The sequence below is a fragment of the Dermacentor silvarum genome, chromosome 1 (genome assembly GCF_013339745.2).
Source record: "Dermacentor silvarum isolate Dsil-2018 chromosome 1, BIME_Dsil_1.4, whole genome shotgun sequence".
NCBI classification, from domain to species: Eukaryota; Metazoa; Arthropoda; class Arachnida; order Ixodida; family Ixodidae; genus Dermacentor; species Dermacentor silvarum.
In genome coordinates this window covers 215,705,171-215,723,094 of record NC_051154.1, presented here as the reverse complement: position 1 = coordinate 215,723,094, position 17,924 = coordinate 215,705,171, and the positions used below count along the sequence as shown (strand labels likewise).

Here is a 17,924-nt window from a genome sequence, read left to right as displayed (position 1 = left end):
GAAATGGGCGTTGGGTGCGACTTTGACGTTACAATCACTGCGTGCTGCAGAGCATTTTGTCATAATGTTAAGTGCGCACTGGTAAGAAATGAACATGGACGCACTCAAGGTACTAAACGGACGCCTATATTTTAACGCCAAAAAGGTCACGCCCGCTTAGATGCTCTTGCTCCGGATAACTTCTTGCACGGCCTTCCTGGCGACTCGTGTCATGAGCGCGCGCTATCACTCGATCCAGGATACGAAACCGTTAGCTGAAAAGCACGTTCCGTACGCCGCATTATCATGACCAATGATACACTTTAGAGACACAACCTACTAATTACGCGCCCTTCAAAGTGGGCTTCAGGCCTCCATCAAGGTGGTGACTCGGTAAAGCTTCTGAATGCTCACTTACAGAGACAATTGTCGTTGCGGCATCGTGCCGAACAGCGAACAGTTGGGTGGTGCCCTTTTTTTTTGTTGTTGTTGTTTTTTATTACTCCGATACGCTACTCGCCGTTTATTCCATATTAAATAAGAAGAAACTCGCAGGGAGCCACAGACCTATACACGACGCAGAACAATAAATTCACCGCCTTCGTTCCTGTGTGTCGCCAGCCCACACCGCAACCTGGCAACATGTCGAGAAGAATGAAATTTGATTAAATTTGAATGACACACGTAGCTAAGCCTCACCCGATAATTATACTTCTAGAATACCAATTATATATATATATATATATATATATATATATATATAATTAGGCGAAGTCTTGGTAACACAGAAAGGACGCGGCAACAAAAGATGGGTGCTTTTTTCAAAGCTGCACTTTAGGGATGCTTTAATTTGCGCGCGACGAATCCCGAAAGCAAGTTTCGAAACTGCCTTCCACCGCAATGACTGAGGCGATGCGGGAAACACGAAACAGGGTGACGACGTTCCCCGTACTATCTATGTCATCTATACCTTTGCAACGTGACGAGTTCTAAAGAAAAAAAAACATTTCGGCACCACTTTAACAATTTATCGGCCTGTGAACTCATTTTGTGCGACAGCAGCAAGCCGCGCAAGATAAGTAGCGCAGACACGTAGTATGTAACCACTCCGGCGAATTCACCAGTAATTGGGTAGCACAAATATAATTAGTGCACATTACTGCGAGTTAAAAGCTCTTGAAACTTGGTTTGCTGGGGCCATCCGTCACACCACCCACTCATCCTTACCCTTACCGTATGGCAGAGAAGCACAAAACCTGCTCAATACGTCCGCTTTTGGGCTGGAACTCATGCCCTCGAGGCAACGTCAGATTAGGAGCTACACGCGCTGACCACTGCGCTATATATATATTCATACATCGTATTTATTGCAGTGAGTTAGCATCGTGTGCATTCATTACACAGGCAAAAGACAATACATGTGTCGAGCAGCGTTGGCGCTTAGTAATGTGCGCGGGGTTTTGTGTGCCACGCCATGCTCAGAGAGTGGTGGAGTCTGTGCAAGCATTTCGCAATCCACACCAGGCAATACTACAGCAGATCGAAGACGACGCTCCATGAATCGCAAATGAGCAGCTGTTGCCAGTAAAGCTTTGCTTTAGGCCAGTCGATTCATTTCCTAAGTGTGGGCCCAGCAGCGCGCAAAATGCACTTACAAAGAAGGGGCATGTAAAACAGCACTGTGCAGGACTGCGCCCGTTCTGTCTTACGTGCCCCTTCTTTATACGTGTTTTTTTTTGTCTTCATTCGCTGCGGTATACTACATGACGTGGCCTCTGAAATACACGCCCAGACTCCATCACTTTGAGAGCCCTGTGTGGCGAACGAGACGCAGCGCAAATTGCCAAGCGCGAATCTGGCGCCATGGAACAGGGGTTACCGTGCACGGTTAGCACGTCCGACTCCCGTCTGTACATAGCCTCAGCAGCATGCGTTTGGCACCATTGAAGGTGGTGGGCAGAGGTTTGCTTCATTTCGGCCGCCTGGTGGGACGGTAAGCTGAGTGTCAACAAATAGCCTGATGACGACACGATAACGACGATGACGACGTCACGGAAAAACAGGACGGATGGGCACAACAAGCCAGTCTCAGGCTCTTAACTGTTGCCCCAATAAGAGGTTTCCGCAACTAACCCGAAATGAAACTCTCGTTCGCCTAAGCAAGCCACGATTAGGCACGACGTGCTCGCCCGTCGACTTGCTACGCAGCGGGCACTTCTCCCCAGGAACCCCGTGTTTTAGAGAGCAGTCATTAGCACGAACATATCATAAGACGCCGTAACGTATAGCGCGAGAAGTTGGCGCCTCAAGCTCCTGTTTCCGGACGCAGACAATAATGTGAAACGTGTCTTCCACGAGTGTTCTATTCGGTACAAAGAAACTGCCAGACACTTTTTTTTTTTGAAATGGGGTAGCAAGAAATGCGACAAAAATATGTAACTACAAAAGGTTGGGGTGATTCGTGAAAATTTTTAAATAATAAAAATGGTTTCTCATTGACCAGTCGTCTTCACTCATGGTATGCTCGCTGTCGCGATTGGCAGGTGCCTGTTCTCACAAGCCACACTATAGCGCACTAAGTAATTCGTGAACAACGAGCTGGGCTGAATACCTGTCACGCCGCGGAAGCACCAACTCAATCCGACAATTTAATTAACGCTCGGCTGACCACAAACAACTTTAAAATTACGTAGCTAAAAAATGTGTCCTCGCAATGCAAGTAACGCGGTGTGTTTGGGTTGTTATATATATACATATCAAAGTCAGTTTGCGTCGTGCGGCTTCCCATTGGGAGCTTAAAGAAAGCGTGCAAAAGTGAGCAATTACAAAACGGCCCGTCGGCTAAGCCGCAATGCCCTTCAAACGTGCTGCAATAGAACCAACCCGATTTCTATCTCGAGAAGGCGGCCACATCGAAACGGAAGGATGTCGATTATGTTGGTTGGTAGCCACATTATATGCCACATTCCTGTCAGCCGCTACCCTATCGTGACGCTGCAATTCGGGTTCGTCATACCAATAAGCATCCCACGAGGGAGAATTGCTATCACTAACTGTCGCGTGTGGCGATTTGATGATCGGTACCGCCGGTGGCTAACGTAATCGAAGTCCTGCCTGTTGCTTCGGCGTAGTTGGGTCAAAGAAAGAATCACGTTCGTTATATTTGCTCGAGAGCTTTAATTGCTGTCTCAGCACGCAAGTCACCGTTTACGGTGAATTACAGTGTCAATTATTTTTTTCTATATTTAAAATAAAACTACATGAAAGGTACCACTTGACTGATTTAGTGAATATGGATGTGAATATAGGCTTCTGTGAGTAACTGTTATTTCCACATCAAGCTGTCTTTCTGCCTGTAAACGGCGTGCAGACCTTAGTCAAGCCTATTGTGGCTTTTTCCTATATGCATCAGCATCGTGCTTGCCTGATCTTGGAAATAAAAGTGACTTTTTCAGTGACCTTATGATGACTGCTTACTGCTTTTAGAGAAAAAAGCGGGCACGTTTATGGCATGGTAAGACCAAATGTCAACAATTAAAAAGTGAGTTATTCAATCCTAATTGATTAACCATGTGTATCTATAATGCAAGATGTGACCTGAAGGGCGCAAGCTGATTGCAAACAATGCTGAATTAGTTTATGCCGCATCGACTGCACGAGCGTCGCTCTTAAAAGCCTGCGTCATCTGAAGTACGGATGCTAATGTAGGTGTCAAAATTTTGCTATGTTGATTTGAGGGGTATGCACGCGATATGAATGAACCAGGAAAATCGAGGTGAAACTCAACACGTTTGTGGCGTTGTTTTCTAAATGTATGTGCATCATTCAGACAGAGACTTTCTCAACCTTCGAGACAAATGCTCCGGTGACATCACCCTTCGGCAATTCCACCCTGCGCACGTTCACCTAACGCTTTACAGTGCCCCTATTTTAGATTAGCCCTGAGTTTGTGCTGACGAAATTGAAGGGAAAGGTAAGTTGCGCAATTACTGTCATTGTCACTTTAAGAACATTTACCCAGAAAGAGGGAGAGAGAGAGAGAGTTGAGAAGGCAAGAGAAAGTGTAAACACTGAGCTCGGTGTGACCATGTTGCGTTAGTAAAGAGACCCGTCACGCGGAAGAGGGTTTCCGCAAGCGTTTATGCAGCAACTGTAAGGCTGCCGGAAATACCCAGAATAGCTCGGAAGGAATCACGGAGATTTGTGCTCGCGTTTCCAGGTAGCTCCACACAATGATGGATGCGTGGTCACACGACTTCGTGTGCCAGAAAGAGGCTGAGCAAGTCTTGGCCTGAAGCTGAACGATGAATTATGAACGGCGTCACCGCAGACTGCCATTCGAGCATGACGTTACCGCTCTTACTGAGCTTCCGCAGTTGACACACGTGTCCTTATCACGTGACGTCCATCCCCTTTGCTTGAACAGCAGCACCATCATTGTTAGCCACATTTCATCTATTTCTCCAATTCGCCAGAGTACTAAGCGTTCGGCGATGTTCGCAGCTTGTTAGTGACACTAGAAGGTCACTGATCGTCCTCCTCCAAAAAACTCAAGAAATCACGCATCCGGGCGTTGACAAATGATGGCCACGCAACTTCGCGCACTAAGTTACACTAGAATATACGTTGTCCTCGTCGGGAAGGCAGGATAACGGTAAAAAACGGCGCGCAGTTCTCGTAACGTGCGTGGGTCGTGATTCACCGATCCTCCGAAACGCCGAGCGACCTCCGGAGGTCGGACGCTGTTTCGACACGACGGCGCATTGCGTGCCAATGCGCGCAGTGCACTGCCGAGCAGGTCCGCACGGGCATTATTGGAAGCGATCGGCGAGCCCCTGCACCGACGCACGGCTTGCCCTTCCGCTGGCACAGCTGCACAAGGACGCCATCTCTCCTGGCTGATGGCCAGTTACCGGCGACGCATGAATAAAACACGCGCCTCACTGGCGGAATTCTTGCTCGTTTTGTTGATTTTTTTCTCCTTCGCCTTGCGTGGCATTGTACGGAAAGCATTATCGGTCGATGCTTTTGTTGTACATGTCTCGCGAGCCAACACAGACGGGACTTTGCGAGCAAAGAAGTTATACACAGATATCATCCAAACGCATTGCTTGGGCATGTTGCAACGTCAAATTTAGTAATATAGTCGACGGAACACGCAGACAAACAAAAGATACGACCTACTGAACAAAGCGTACGATTAATACGATTTGTCTGCGAACTAATAAACTGCGAAATCCAGCCTGTGTTGTATACAGGCACCCTTCAGCCACAAATTGCTCCTGGGAAAAGGCCTAGGAGTAAATACGGGGGGTTGCGATAAATACCCAGAACATCGCTGAAGGCGCTGAGAGTCACACAGTAAAAGACTGCTAAGGTGATTATATCCCGAGCTTCTTGCCTCCCAATCAGCGGTGTGAGGCAATTCGTCCTTATGTCTGTAGCGGTTGGCAGGCGCACAGCCTGATCGTGTGTTATGCGATAATCGCATGCGCTCCTGCATACATCTGCATAACGAGCTTGCACGATAACGGGCCATGGACTCAGACGTAGGTTCTGCTGTTACGCTACAGGGCGTGAATAAGAGTTCGTTCGTCCGGAGAAATCGGCCACCGCTAGAGTGAAACGTGAAGTTATGACCAGAAGGGTCATTAAAGCGGAAGAAGGGGACAGAGGTGAAGCATGTGTTGGATTGAGCAGTCGCTCAAGACAGGCGTGTCGCTGGCCTGTCGCTTTGTGTCTTTAGCCTCATGGGGTTCTGCTGCTCAGCACGAGTTCGCGGGATCGCGTAGTTGTAGCTGCAAGGTCGCGTTGCAAAAAGAAAAAAAAAAAAATGGGAAGTGGCCGGGGAGAAGGGGGGTGGGGGGGGGGGGGGTAGAAGAAAGCGTTGGCGTACTTTTGCGCAGGTGCACGTTAATGAGTCCCTGGTAAAATCCCTTATAGTCCAGAGGTCGGTTTCTTTACGTTAAACGGCATAAATAATCTCCTACCACCACGCTACCATTACCCACCATCAGTGTTAAAGCCGCGGTTTGGAAGTAACTTGACTAATTCTGTAGGTTTGGATACTTAGTGCCTAAATAGATTAATTAACTTGTTAAAGGCTGAAAGGCAAGTGCTTACATTTCTAGAGACCATACTGAATTTGCAAATGATGCGTACTGAAATAACTCAAATCATTCGGTTGAAATCATCGCTGTTGTCATCGTAAGGAGCAGTTTAAATTGGCTGGCTGCCTTTCTTTATATGTCGTTCGCTTTCATGACTGGCCAGCACCTTTTGTTACGACAACACCAGTTGTACACTATAGTTTAGCGTACGAACTGCTGCGTGTGTACGAATCCAAGATCGTAATAGCTGCGGGATTTGGATGCGTGAGCACAAAAGGCCGCCATCGCATGGCAGTCTTCCGTGACGGCAAAGTGCTGCAGTGTTATTGCGCACTCGCTTTGAACAGATCCGAAGTGGCTCAGGGTTGCGAAAACCGAATGTCGTGCGTTAACCGTGCCCGTGAGAGCATACACAAGCGTGCAATGAAACACACAGAAGTGAAGGGCTGACAAGGTCAGTAATCTTAACATTCAGCCTTTCACCTCTTGGATCATTGCTGTAGGACGGCATTTCTCGGTCACAATGAGAAACGGAAACAGAGCGGCTTATATACTTTTGCGAATTCTCAACGGATAGGACTGAGGTATTGCCGCTCAGCTGGGTCAGTTCAGCAAGGGCACTGCCTCCAGTTCTTTCCGGCCTGTGGTCGTTACACAGGGCTGCAAGAGCACGTCTTCAGAAAAGATTAGTTCCAATCACTATGTTCGTTGGTTCCAGCAAACGAAACAGAGAACTAATGCTTTTTGTATAATGCAGTGGAAATCGAATCTCATATACCGACCATAGCACATTCCCAAACTGCTGAAACATGCGCACCAACTGGGGTAGGACCGGCCATATTTGTAGCAAATCCGTCTACTGTAACAGCGCTCAAAGTCGTTGAAAACGCACAACCAAAAACACACTTATAGGGGTTATTAGTCACACCCCGCTTGAGACGGCAAAAAAAAAAAAAAAAAGGTGGTACTTACACCTGAGCGCCCAAGCGTCTTGCCGACGAAATCCCTGGTACACTTTCCACAAGTGGTTGACGCAGTCAGCGGAAACGTTGGTGTCGGAGAGAAACCGCGTTGTTAAGGGCAGGATCTGTGTCATGAACTGGTTAATAACGGCGTTCAAATCAGGCTCGTAATCCCTGACCGTAGTGATCTCTGGTGTACTCTGAGTCGTCGTTCCGCCAGCCGCATCCAAATCTTCCATTTCTCTCATTCCGCTTGCTGCCGAACCTTCAGCTTCGCTTACGGTGGTCGTCATTTCGCTGGAGGTTGTGGAATCAGACTCCGTGGTACTTTCGGCATTCGTCGAGACCTCGTCAGAAGAAGACTCCATCGTCGATGTTTCTGTAGTGGTCGTTTCTGTTGTCGTGCCTTCCGCGGTCATGGACTCTGTTGTCGTTGATTGTGTAGTCAATTCTGTAGTCGTAGATTCGGTAGTGGTGGACTCCGTGGTTGTCGACGCCGTCGTAGTTGATTCCGTTGTAGTGGATTCGGTGGTTGAAGACTCTGTTGTGGTGGTGGAGGAAGTAGTCGACTCAACAGCCGTCACGGAGAGCGAAGATGCCGCTCCCTGGTAAGCTGCGATTTGGTTGTCTCCGCTGAATTCGGGTTCAATTTCTGGCTTCACTGTGACATCGGAACCGTCGTTGACCGCCGTGCTAACGTCGGGATTTTCAGTAGTGCTTCTTACGGAGATAGTAGAGTCCGCGAGTGATGTCGTACTCTCGACGTTGGTAGTCGCGTCATCTTTGAGCGTTGTGCTGCCTTCTGTAGAAGTGACTGACACAGTGGACGCCCCGGATGGTACTGTTGTTGTTGTGACTCTACCGGTCGGACTTGTAGCAGCAGTAGTAGTAGTTGTCGTCGTCGTGGCCGGCACAGAAGACGCTGAAGCGTTCGTGGTAGACGCCTGAGAAGTTGGCACCGTGCTAACGTTTGTCAGATTAGCAGTAGCTTGCGGCATCGGCTCACTACTTTTGGTCACAGCGTTTTCTTCTGCCGCAGCAGTGGCACTCGCTGCCTTGGCGGTGGTCGGCGTGGAACTTGTCGTCGACTCGCTCGGTTCCGTCGGGCCCGCTTCAGCGTCTTCGAAGTCGTCCGTGGAATCATAGTCGTCGTCTTCGTCATCGTCGTCGCTCCCCTCCGCCGGCGTCGCAGAGCCACCGGTTCGTGCTTTCAAGTCGGTGCTGGGCAGCTCGTCGGCGGCGTCGTCGTAATCCTCGAGCTCGACGCCACTGGTGACCGGCCTGTCCTGGACGTCGTTCTTTCCGTCGTCGTCCGTCGGGGCTGCCCGCAGCTTTGCGGCGGTCGAAGCCGGCAGTGCCGTGGTGGTGCGCGTACTTTCAAACTTGGCGGGCTGCTTGGTGGCAGCAGCCTCGGCCGCCAGCGGGCCCCGAGCGGCGATGCAGAGGAGAGCGACGACGAGCAGCAGCATCGCGGCCGACGGCCATCCCATGACGGAAGAACGTGCGCTACGCGGCGGAGCCTGCTCAGCGTTTGCAATTGACGCCGGTCTGCATCGGTTTTCGTGGCGCGCCGCTGGTAGGCAGTCTAGGCAAGGCTGGTCGCCGTTACCCCCGCGGGGAGAGTCGGCCTAAATTCCGTAAGGCCGCTTTCTCCCTCCCTCCTCTTTTCGCCCTCTTGCTGCTCGATTTCGCACCGGATGACTGAGATGCCCGGGCGCGATTAAGAAAAAAGAGGGAACGACTTTCTCTCGTCGCCGCAGAGACACCTCTCTTCTTCTCTAAGTGGAAAGGCGCGAGGAGGGGGCTCCGCTGTGTGTGTCGTTGAACGAGTCAAAGCGCTGCTGCTGTTCGTCTTGCAAGGGCATGACGGCGCGATTTGAGACGCGGGTCAACGCGCTGTCTCACGAGCCGCCACGCTTCCGAGAATGCCGGGAGTGACACGCCGTGGCTTTTTGCTGCACACCTCAGGGAGCTTCGGGTCGCCCGGTGTTCTAGCGGGAAAGCGCCCGTTTCGCGGTCGCGAGGCGCACGCGCTTGCAACGGGCTCTCGTGACAGCGCGTCGACAGCGCGTGTTAATTCGTGACCCGAGCTTCTGCTCCTTTCGGTGCGCCGCCGGCATCAAGTCATGTTTCACTTGCTCAGAAAGAAACTAAGGCCCGCTCTTCTTTTTCTCCGAGTGCCACCCGTTATACATTTTTCTTTAATTCCCGCTTGCTCTCTCTGGCCTCTGCATCACGGCGGCCCCTTCCTCTTGTTGCGAGATGTAGGCGGCACAGTTTCGAAAATGTCGAGCAGTTCGCCGGCGCGTGGGCCAGACTTGTGTCAACAGCCGGTAAGCTGACGCCCCAGGCAAGTGCGGTCTGTTGGGATCAAGAGAACAAAAGACGACAGAGACAACCTTCGGCTCGCAACGCGGGTGTCTCGATCTGCGCCGCCCAGGGAGACGAAACGTGCAGCAGCCGTGCTTGCCTCAAATGAAGGTCTGATTACCAGATCTGCTTGAACAGTCCGGGCTTTCCGCGCTATTATAACGGCTCCCGCGTACGGTGTGTAGCGACGTAAGAAGCCTGTCTACGTCTGTTTGCTGATAAGTAATTCATTCTTCTTAATTCCTCAGCGCCCCTTTTGGAGGACAGATAATAAAGATATTATCCCAGACCTTGTCACTCGATTTCACCTTGCGCTGACTCGACACTGTCGCAAGCGCAAGAACCGAATGAGTAGTCATACAAACAAAAGTACAGCGCATTACGTTTCACGCCTCAGGCGAACAACCGGTGTACGTGAGGCGCCATACGATAAGAGTAGAGGGAGAAAAGGTTTATTGGTGAATTTCACTTCTGGTGCACTGGAGTGTTGGTTCCATTAGTCGATCTAAGGTCACACACCGGGCAAGACCGAAGCAGCTCCGGAATGTGTCCGAAGTGTCCCGCGGACTCGTGACAAAGATCGCACCATGCTCAGTACACCACAAGCGCGTGCGTTGATCCACGTAATAATCTAGAAAGACCAGTCGCTTCGCGTTCACTGCCAAAGTTACAGCAACGGCAAAATAGAAGTGTCCGCATGCACTGTCCGCACTCCTTCAGTCGAGCGGACACCAATAGCTGTGAGAACTGGCATGTCGCTGCGATTCGTGTGCCGACTTACTTACAGTAATGTCGGAAGCGCATGGCCCCACTTTTGGCCGTAGACTGAGCAGCAGCTATCACCATCACCTTCGTCATACCTTTCTACCCTGTCTTTGTAGTGCCCCCAAGCCCCTTCCCGAGCGTGGAGTAGCAGGAATCGCTCAGGCCTCCACTTTTCTCTCAATGAAGTTCCTCGCTCACTATCTGTTTTATAGGAATGATGGAAGATGGCACTAAGAGTATTGACTGTTATGCAGTCGTGCTTTTTTGTACTTTTCTTTTCACGCTTTCTGGCGCACATACGAAGTTGTTCGGCAAGGAAACCGGCATGGTAGATAGCGCTACACACATTATACACAAGAATAAATGGCTGCCAATCTCTCCACTTCTTTATTGAACCACAGGTAACAGATCCCGTCAGAGGCAAATTGTGAAAACAACAGGAGGTTTTTACGACCAATTGCGAAATATACACGCCGTAATGAGCAACACGCAAGAGAGGAAGGTTGCGAGATTAACCGGAAAAGCGTCCGTTCGCGAACATATAATTTTGGTAACTGCATAGTTTGCAAACTCCTAAAAACTTGAAGTCAGACAAAAAAAAGAACTATTGGCCCTGCAGAATGTAGTAGAAAAAGGCAACTTCGGGCGGGTAACATAGTTTCGGTTTGTGCCACGCGCTCTCACGAGACGCTACGTTCGGAGTTGTGGCGTTGGGGCGATGTTTCCTGCATACCAATGCTATGGTATCATGAGGTCACACATGCTTTAAAGCCACTACTAGTGCTGCGAAGAAGGCACCTAAATCTGACGTTTACGGAGTCGGGATTTAGGAAGTCGGTTAGGTAGACGCCGCTTTAGCGCCCGCGCAGGAACAATGAATAATGACAAGTTGTTACTGCGAAGTTGTTGTATTTTATGCTTCGCCATTACGGACTCTGTGTCGGCCGCTGCGATCCCGTTTGGGCGGAAGTTAAGCGCCGGTTCTTGCGTAGCGCACATTGCCATCGGCTAGGGACAAAGGAGCAAAGCGTGCCTTTCTCCGTAGTGCCTAGGCGCAGTCCCCAGCTTCCTCTCTCGCAAATCCCACATGCACACAAGTGTCGGGCAAAGGCGGTGCAGCTCTCGCGAGTCTGCGCCCTTGATAAAACGGAAATAGGCACGTGGATCCTCAGGCAAGTGTTGTCGCGGTAGCCTACATACAGAGCAATCAAAGGGAAGTTACCTTAGCGAGGCTGGCACTGCTCGCTAACTTTTTCGCAATCCGTATATTAAGTAACAGGTTCTTTACAAAGTGTATATATATATATATATATATATATATATATATATATATAATATATATATATATATATATATATATATATATATATATATATATATATACTTATGCTGTCCTTGTTATGATTGTCTATTGGCTTCTTATGATATGACAAATAAAAATTGGGCCCCCTCGGTTTCCTTTCTTCTCGTTCATTACATAACGAGAGTCTCATATCCGGCAGCTTGGATGCTTGCAGGGGTTTATGTACTTCGGTAGAGACAACTATCGCGAACGATTAGAATGAAAAAGTACATATTTAAGGAAGAACTCCTAATTCTTTTGTTTTAATTTCGTGATTATGACACATGTTTATATTCGAAACTTGAAGACAATAATTATTGTATTCATAGTCAACTTTTATTTGAGACATGTAATGAATTTGTGTTTCGAGATATTCATCACCAAATTTAACGCTCAGTACGCTAAATTCGCATTCTGAGGCGGAAGTTTCGATACAAAGCAGAACCTTTCACGCGAAGCAGCCGATTCTGGGGGAAAGGGAAGACAGTCTTGTTTTTGCTATAGCCAAGAGTAGGAGCGCAGTAGGGACTTTAGGAGCGCAGCTGTTAACAGCGCCACCCGGCTTCTACGAGTATACACTGACGTACAATACGGACACTGTTACGTCACAAGGGGGGGGGGGGGGTCATTAAACGCGATAGCGTTTAGGGCCCCGTGTCGCAGAAAATCCGGCGTCGGCGTCGGCATTGCCACCCGCGGCCGAGAAAATCATCCTCAGCCACGCAGGCCCTCCAAATATATTTTGCCGCTAAAGTTGCTCACACTTTGTCTTGCATTCTTTACAAAGTTATTCCTCGGAATTTTCAGAGTGACATCCCACAAACAGTTGTCATCTAACAAAACACCGACAGCGCATGCCTTTTATGCTAAATCTTCTCAGGCTGAAATATTAAAGGTGAAAACAAAAAGTCGTCGCAGTTTCACCCGAAAGGCGAAGCATCAATTGCGATAGCAAATTTGTAGAGAGCTATACGGATTAAGGATAGTAGTTTTATCAGCTGTACAAACTTGGACATGCAGCAGCACCGGCAACACACAGAACTGTTGTCGACGCCGTCGGCGTTTTGCCCGCGTTCGCACAAAACGCGCGCGGCGTTGGTGACTGTTGCCGGTGCCTCTGGGGCCGGCTCGGAGGTTTTCGACGAGATCAGAACGGGACACTCGTCGAGCAGCGTCGGAAGTCTTTACCACCTTCTCGCCTCACAACGTTTTTATATAAATAGGCATTTTGTGCCGCAGCTAAACGTCGCCTTCCTTCCCCCCCCCCCCCCCCCCCCCCCCACGGCCTTTCACGTGTCTGAAGAAGTCGCGTTTGCACTACATATATGGTGATTGTAAAGAAGGAAAGAGACGCTTAATTCTGCAGCCCTTAAGGGAGCACGGCGCAGAACGCGCGTTTGTTCTCCGCCGTGCGTTCACTCCCCGTGAAAGCCCGCGTCCCTCGCGCCCTTTCACTCGCGCATACAGCGTTCGGCGCGCGGCGACAATTTCATCGCCTTTGACGTCATACGGAACCTCACGGCGACCGCGACGCCGACGGCAGAAATCTGCTTTGGCGTGTCCATATAATTGCTATCGCAATAAAAAAGAAGGCCGGCCCACGAAAGAGGCCATGTTTCTTCCATAAAGCGCGCCTTTTTGCATCGCGTTCACCGCCAGCGTTTCCCGGTAAACATTACGGTTACATAAGCTGCAGTTGCCGGGAAGACGCAGTCAACGATCTTTGAATGCTATCGCGTTCCACTCTTGAAGGCGAAGCTTAAGCGTCCTCCAATTTTTGTGTCGGGAATCCCGCCTCTGTTTGCAAATTAGCGTATTGAGCGTCAAATTTCATAATGAATATTTCGGCTCACAAACCACTTAAATGTCCTAAAAGTGGAGTTTTCTTCAAGTGAAATTGTCCTTAGGGTTGTAGTAACACATATGCCATAAAACCGAAATTAAAGAGTTAAAGATAATTTTCTAATTATATGCTTTCTGATTCTACTTGTTAGCGAAAATTGCGTCTGCTAAAGTGCAGAAACCACCTGCTGCAAGCAGCATTTGTGTAGCTATCATAACTTCTTATTAAAGTTACTGTGAGTTTAACTTTGAACACCCTGTATATATATTGTTACGGGGATAACGTTTATTTAGGGAATGGGTATGGCTATATACAAGGTTTGGACAAGCAGCAGCGACGGATGCAAGGCTGTCGCGCGCCTCTGGCCACTTCATCGCCGTCGTCTTCGTCCGACCGACAGTAGCAGCCCCTTCACTGTCTCGTGGCACTACCCCCCCGGGGCGAGAGCGCCGACCCGGTGCTTGCTACGACAGACCAGAGGGTCCAGTTACGTATGGCTTAAGTCTCGCAACGTGCACGATAGCAGAGGTTGGGGGCGTAGACGGCGCTTGTGCGGTGACTGGCTCGATCTCATACGTAACGTCGGTGACTTGGCGTAGCACCCTGTAAGGACCATCGTAGCGGGACAATAGCTTTTCGGAGAGACCGATGCGGCGGGACGGAGACCACAGTAGCACGAGAGCGCCTGGGGAGTAAGAAACGTCTCTGTGGTGACTATCATACAGGGCTTTCTGGGAAGCCTGAGACACTGTGAGCCGTTCACGTGCGATCTGGCGAGCTGTGTCGGCACGCGCTAGGGCGTCGCGAACGTACGTGGTGGTTGAGATGACAGGAAGTAAAGTATCGAGAGGCAGGGAAGGTTCGCGTCCATACAGGAGATAAAACGGGGAGTAGCCAGTAGTGTCATGTCGGGACGAGTTGTAGGCGAAAGTAACGTACGGAAAAGTAGCGTCCCAATCGCGGTGATCGGCGGAGACGTACATGGAAAGCATATCGGTCAGAGTTCGGTTCAGGCGCTCTGTGAGTCCATTCGTTTGGGGGTGATAAGCAGTTGTGAGCTTGTGGTGGGTAGAGCAGGAACGAAGGATGTCATCGATGACGCGAGACAGAAAGTATCGGCCTTGATCGGTCAGAAGCTGTCGAGGAGCACCATGATGCAGGATGATGTCATGAAGGAGAAAGTCGGCGATATCCGTAGCGCAACTGGTTGGGAGGGTACGGGTAATGGCGTATCGCGTCGCGTAGTTGGTCGCTACGGCGACCCACTTGTTGCCTGATGTCGAGGTTGGAAAGGGACCAAGAAGGTCGAGCCCAACACGAAAGAATGGCTCGGCGTGAATGTCTATAGGGTGAAGCAGACCGGCAGGTAACATAGCTGGCCTCTTGCGGCGCTGGCATTTGTCGCAGCTAGCGACATATCGTTGGACGGAGCGATAGAGACCAGGCCAGAAGAAACGGCGCCTGACGCGATCATAAGTGCGGGTGATACCAAGGTGACCAGCAGTGGGCTCATCGTGAAGCTGGCGAAGGACATCTGACTGCAGATGGGCAGGCACGACAAGGAGGCGTTCAGGGCCCTCAGGATGCATATTATGGCGGTATAAGGTGCCGTCCTGAAGGAAGAACAAGTGGAGGGAAGGGTCGGGTGTGGCGGAGTTGAGACTGTCGATGATAGACCGTAAAGCCGAATCGCGGCGTTGTTCGTCCCGTATATTAACACCTCCACCAAAGATGTTACGGGGATAACGTTTATTTAGGGAGTGGGTATGGCTATATACAAGGTTTGGACAAGCAGCAGCGACGGATGCAAGGCTGTCGCGCGCCTCTGGCCACTTCATCGCCGTCGTCTTCGTCCGACTGACAGTAGCAGCCCCTTCACTGTCTCGTGGCAATATATATATATATATATATATATATATATATAGAGAGAGAGAGAGAGAGAGAGAGAGAGAGAGAGGTTGTCCCAACTATCATGCACCAAGATTTATAAATATGCAAATACCACTTAGCTGTAAAGAACCAAGGTAAGGTTGTTTGCCGTCGCTTGGAGATACTGAGATTATTTTTTGCATTCCGCCTAATTACATAACTATAGTCTTAATTATTTAATCAACTTGTCAAATATTATTATTAGATTCAAAGTATCAATTAGAAAATTGCAGAGCAACATGAAAAACTGCGGATGCAGCTTTCTGTTGTTCAATACGGGCTACATAAAAGTGTTTTTTCCGAGCGTGAAAGAAGCCCGCGAATACACGCAAAATTGTCGCGCGATCGACAGGCCACTCGAGGCACTTTGCATGTATTAGCGGGCTTCTTTCACCCCCGAAAAAAAAAAACTTTTATGTAGCCCGTATTGAGAAACAGAAAGCTGTATCGGAAGTTTTTCATGTTGCTCTACAATTTTCTCATTGACACTTTCCGTCTAATTATTCCATGCGGCCATGCCTAATACCCGGGATCTGTTTGTGCAAGAAGATCGAGCGCTGTTGTTTCCATAATGACATTTATTTGTTCACGCCCGCGCACACCACGCCACTGGCGCCCCTCTAGTCCATGCTATTCTTGCTGTCACGGCTACTCATGTTCGGTTCGGCAGCACCCTCATCGATACAATCATTCTCAGTGCACTACATGCCGTTAGGCATGACTGTGACGTCAAAGCGAATCGCAACGACGTCCGAACACAGCGCACGTCATGCGCTCAGAATCCGAGAGAATGCACACCAGCTGCAGTGACACTCTCTTCTGTCGTCCGATCAATGTCGTCGAATACTTTTTTCAACTTTTTTTTCCAAATTTTTGGACTTCCGAACTGGGGCTGCGGCTGTTACGTGCCGGCGGCCCTTTGTCAAGTATACACAGGGTGTTTCAGCGAACACTTTCAAAATTTTTTAAAGGTTGCCTGTGGCAGATAGCATAATTCTGGTTAATGAATTATTGGAAATTATTGCACAATGGAAAATGGAAATTATTGCACAAGACATTAAAATGCATAATTGACTAATTAACAAGCATTCACTAATTAAGTTTTGAACTAATTACCTGATGGCCCCTATTGAAATTTACAAATTGTAGCCATGGAGTTCGCAAGGTGGATCCACTTGGAACGAATTCTCAGGGTGACACCAGTTTCGAGATATTAATTCCCGAACTTTGCGGAGAAATGCATTGGCGTTCCAGTTACGTTTGTGCTTCAATGCATAAAGCGACGTTTTGTTAAGCAAGTAACTTTCCGTGCTCACGTTGGTTTCGACGGGAATTCAGGGCGCAGGCTCCTCTCCCAAGCGTATCACCCCTAGAGGAAGCCGAACGCCAGGCCGGGGTACGCTTGTACCCATTTGAACCATGTGGGTGTCCGGTGGCGGTGGGAATCGAACCCACAACCTCCCGCAGCCGAGGCGGGCGCTCTACCACTAGGCCACGCGTTCCCCTGACCACTGCAAGTCGCTCATTGCTTAGCTCGGCGAGTAAGACCTCGAGCATCGCGGTGTGCTACCTCGAGGGGGTTGATTGCGGGAATGATTGGAATCGTATGCGTTGGGAACCAGAGCAATTGCCTGCCGTTCTTCTCTGCGTTAGAGAATTTTGCTTTGTTGACTATGATGATGTGCCACGCCTCAGGAGAGATCCTACCCTTAGCATAGTTTCTAATGGCCGCCTGAGAATCACTAATTATGTATTCAGAGTTTCTGGAGACCAATGCTAGTACAATGGCTACCTCCTCTGCTGTCTCGGAATGTTTGGTATTAACTGACACGCTTGTAAGGGGTTTTTGGGTGTGATCTACGACTACTGCCACGTAGCTATTTCTGTGTGGGTATTCAGCCGCATCTACGAAGGTTGCTCTGTCGTCTGACCTATAGCTTTGGATCATTTTCTCTGCTCTACTCGTGCGTCTGCCCTTGTAAATAGATGCATGTTCTTGGGTATATTTGTTACTAGGAGTTTGTCGCAAATTTCTCTCGTTATCGTCCTGTTTTCCCAGTATTGATTGTGGTAATTCATTCCTAGCTTGCGTAGTATATGCCGTCCTGTTTTGGTTTTGGTTAGTCGTTCCACCTGGGATGTCTGTTGCGCTTCTACGAGTTCGTCGAGTGTGTTGTGGAGTCCTAACTTTAGGAAGAGATCTGTGCTCGTACTGATTGGAATCCCTAATGCTAGTTTGTATGCCTTTTTTATGAGGATGTTAATTTTGGTCTTTTCAGCTGCAAACCAATTTTGGAAGGCTGCTATGTATGTGATCTGACTGATTATGAATGATTGTATGAGCCGTATGATACTTTCTTCCTTCATACCCTGGTGCTTGTTAGTAATTTGTTTGATTAATCTCATGGTGTTCGTTACCTTTGTGTCTAACTTCCTTATGGTTTCCCCGTTTGTACCTTTGTTCTCTATTATTAGACCCAGCACCTTGAGCTGGTTGACTATTGGGATATTCCGCCCGTTCTTGGTGTGTAGCTTGATTTCCTCATGAGCCTCGTTTCTGTCGTATCCTTTGGGCAGCCTGGCCCTAAGTGTGGGGCGCTTTTAGAGAAGTTCAGGATTTCTCT

General features: G+C 49.2%; 1 protein-coding gene and 1 non-coding gene across 2 annotated transcripts in view; both read right to left on the bottom strand.

Annotated features, from left to right (window-relative positions):
• LOC119436968 (nose resistant to fluoxetine protein 6-like) overlaps nucleotides 1-8,614 on the bottom strand; it is a 77,470-nt gene extending 68,856 nt beyond the window's left edge. The window contains exon 1 of the mRNA XM_049660040.1: nucleotides 7,062-8,614. Within this exon, the coding sequence (XP_049515997.1) occupies nucleotides 7,062-8,541 (1,480 nt within the window). The 5' untranslated portion in view covers nucleotides 8,542-8,614. The remainder of the gene's footprint in view (nucleotides 1-7,061) is intronic.
• An 8,116-nt stretch (nucleotides 8,615-16,730) lies between these two features.
• Trnap-cgg (transfer RNA proline (anticodon CGG)) lies at nucleotides 16,731-16,805 on the bottom strand. The gene has a single exon. It is a non-coding gene; the product is annotated as a tRNA-Pro (tRNA).
• Nucleotides 16,806-17,924: the final 1,119 nt, after the last annotated feature.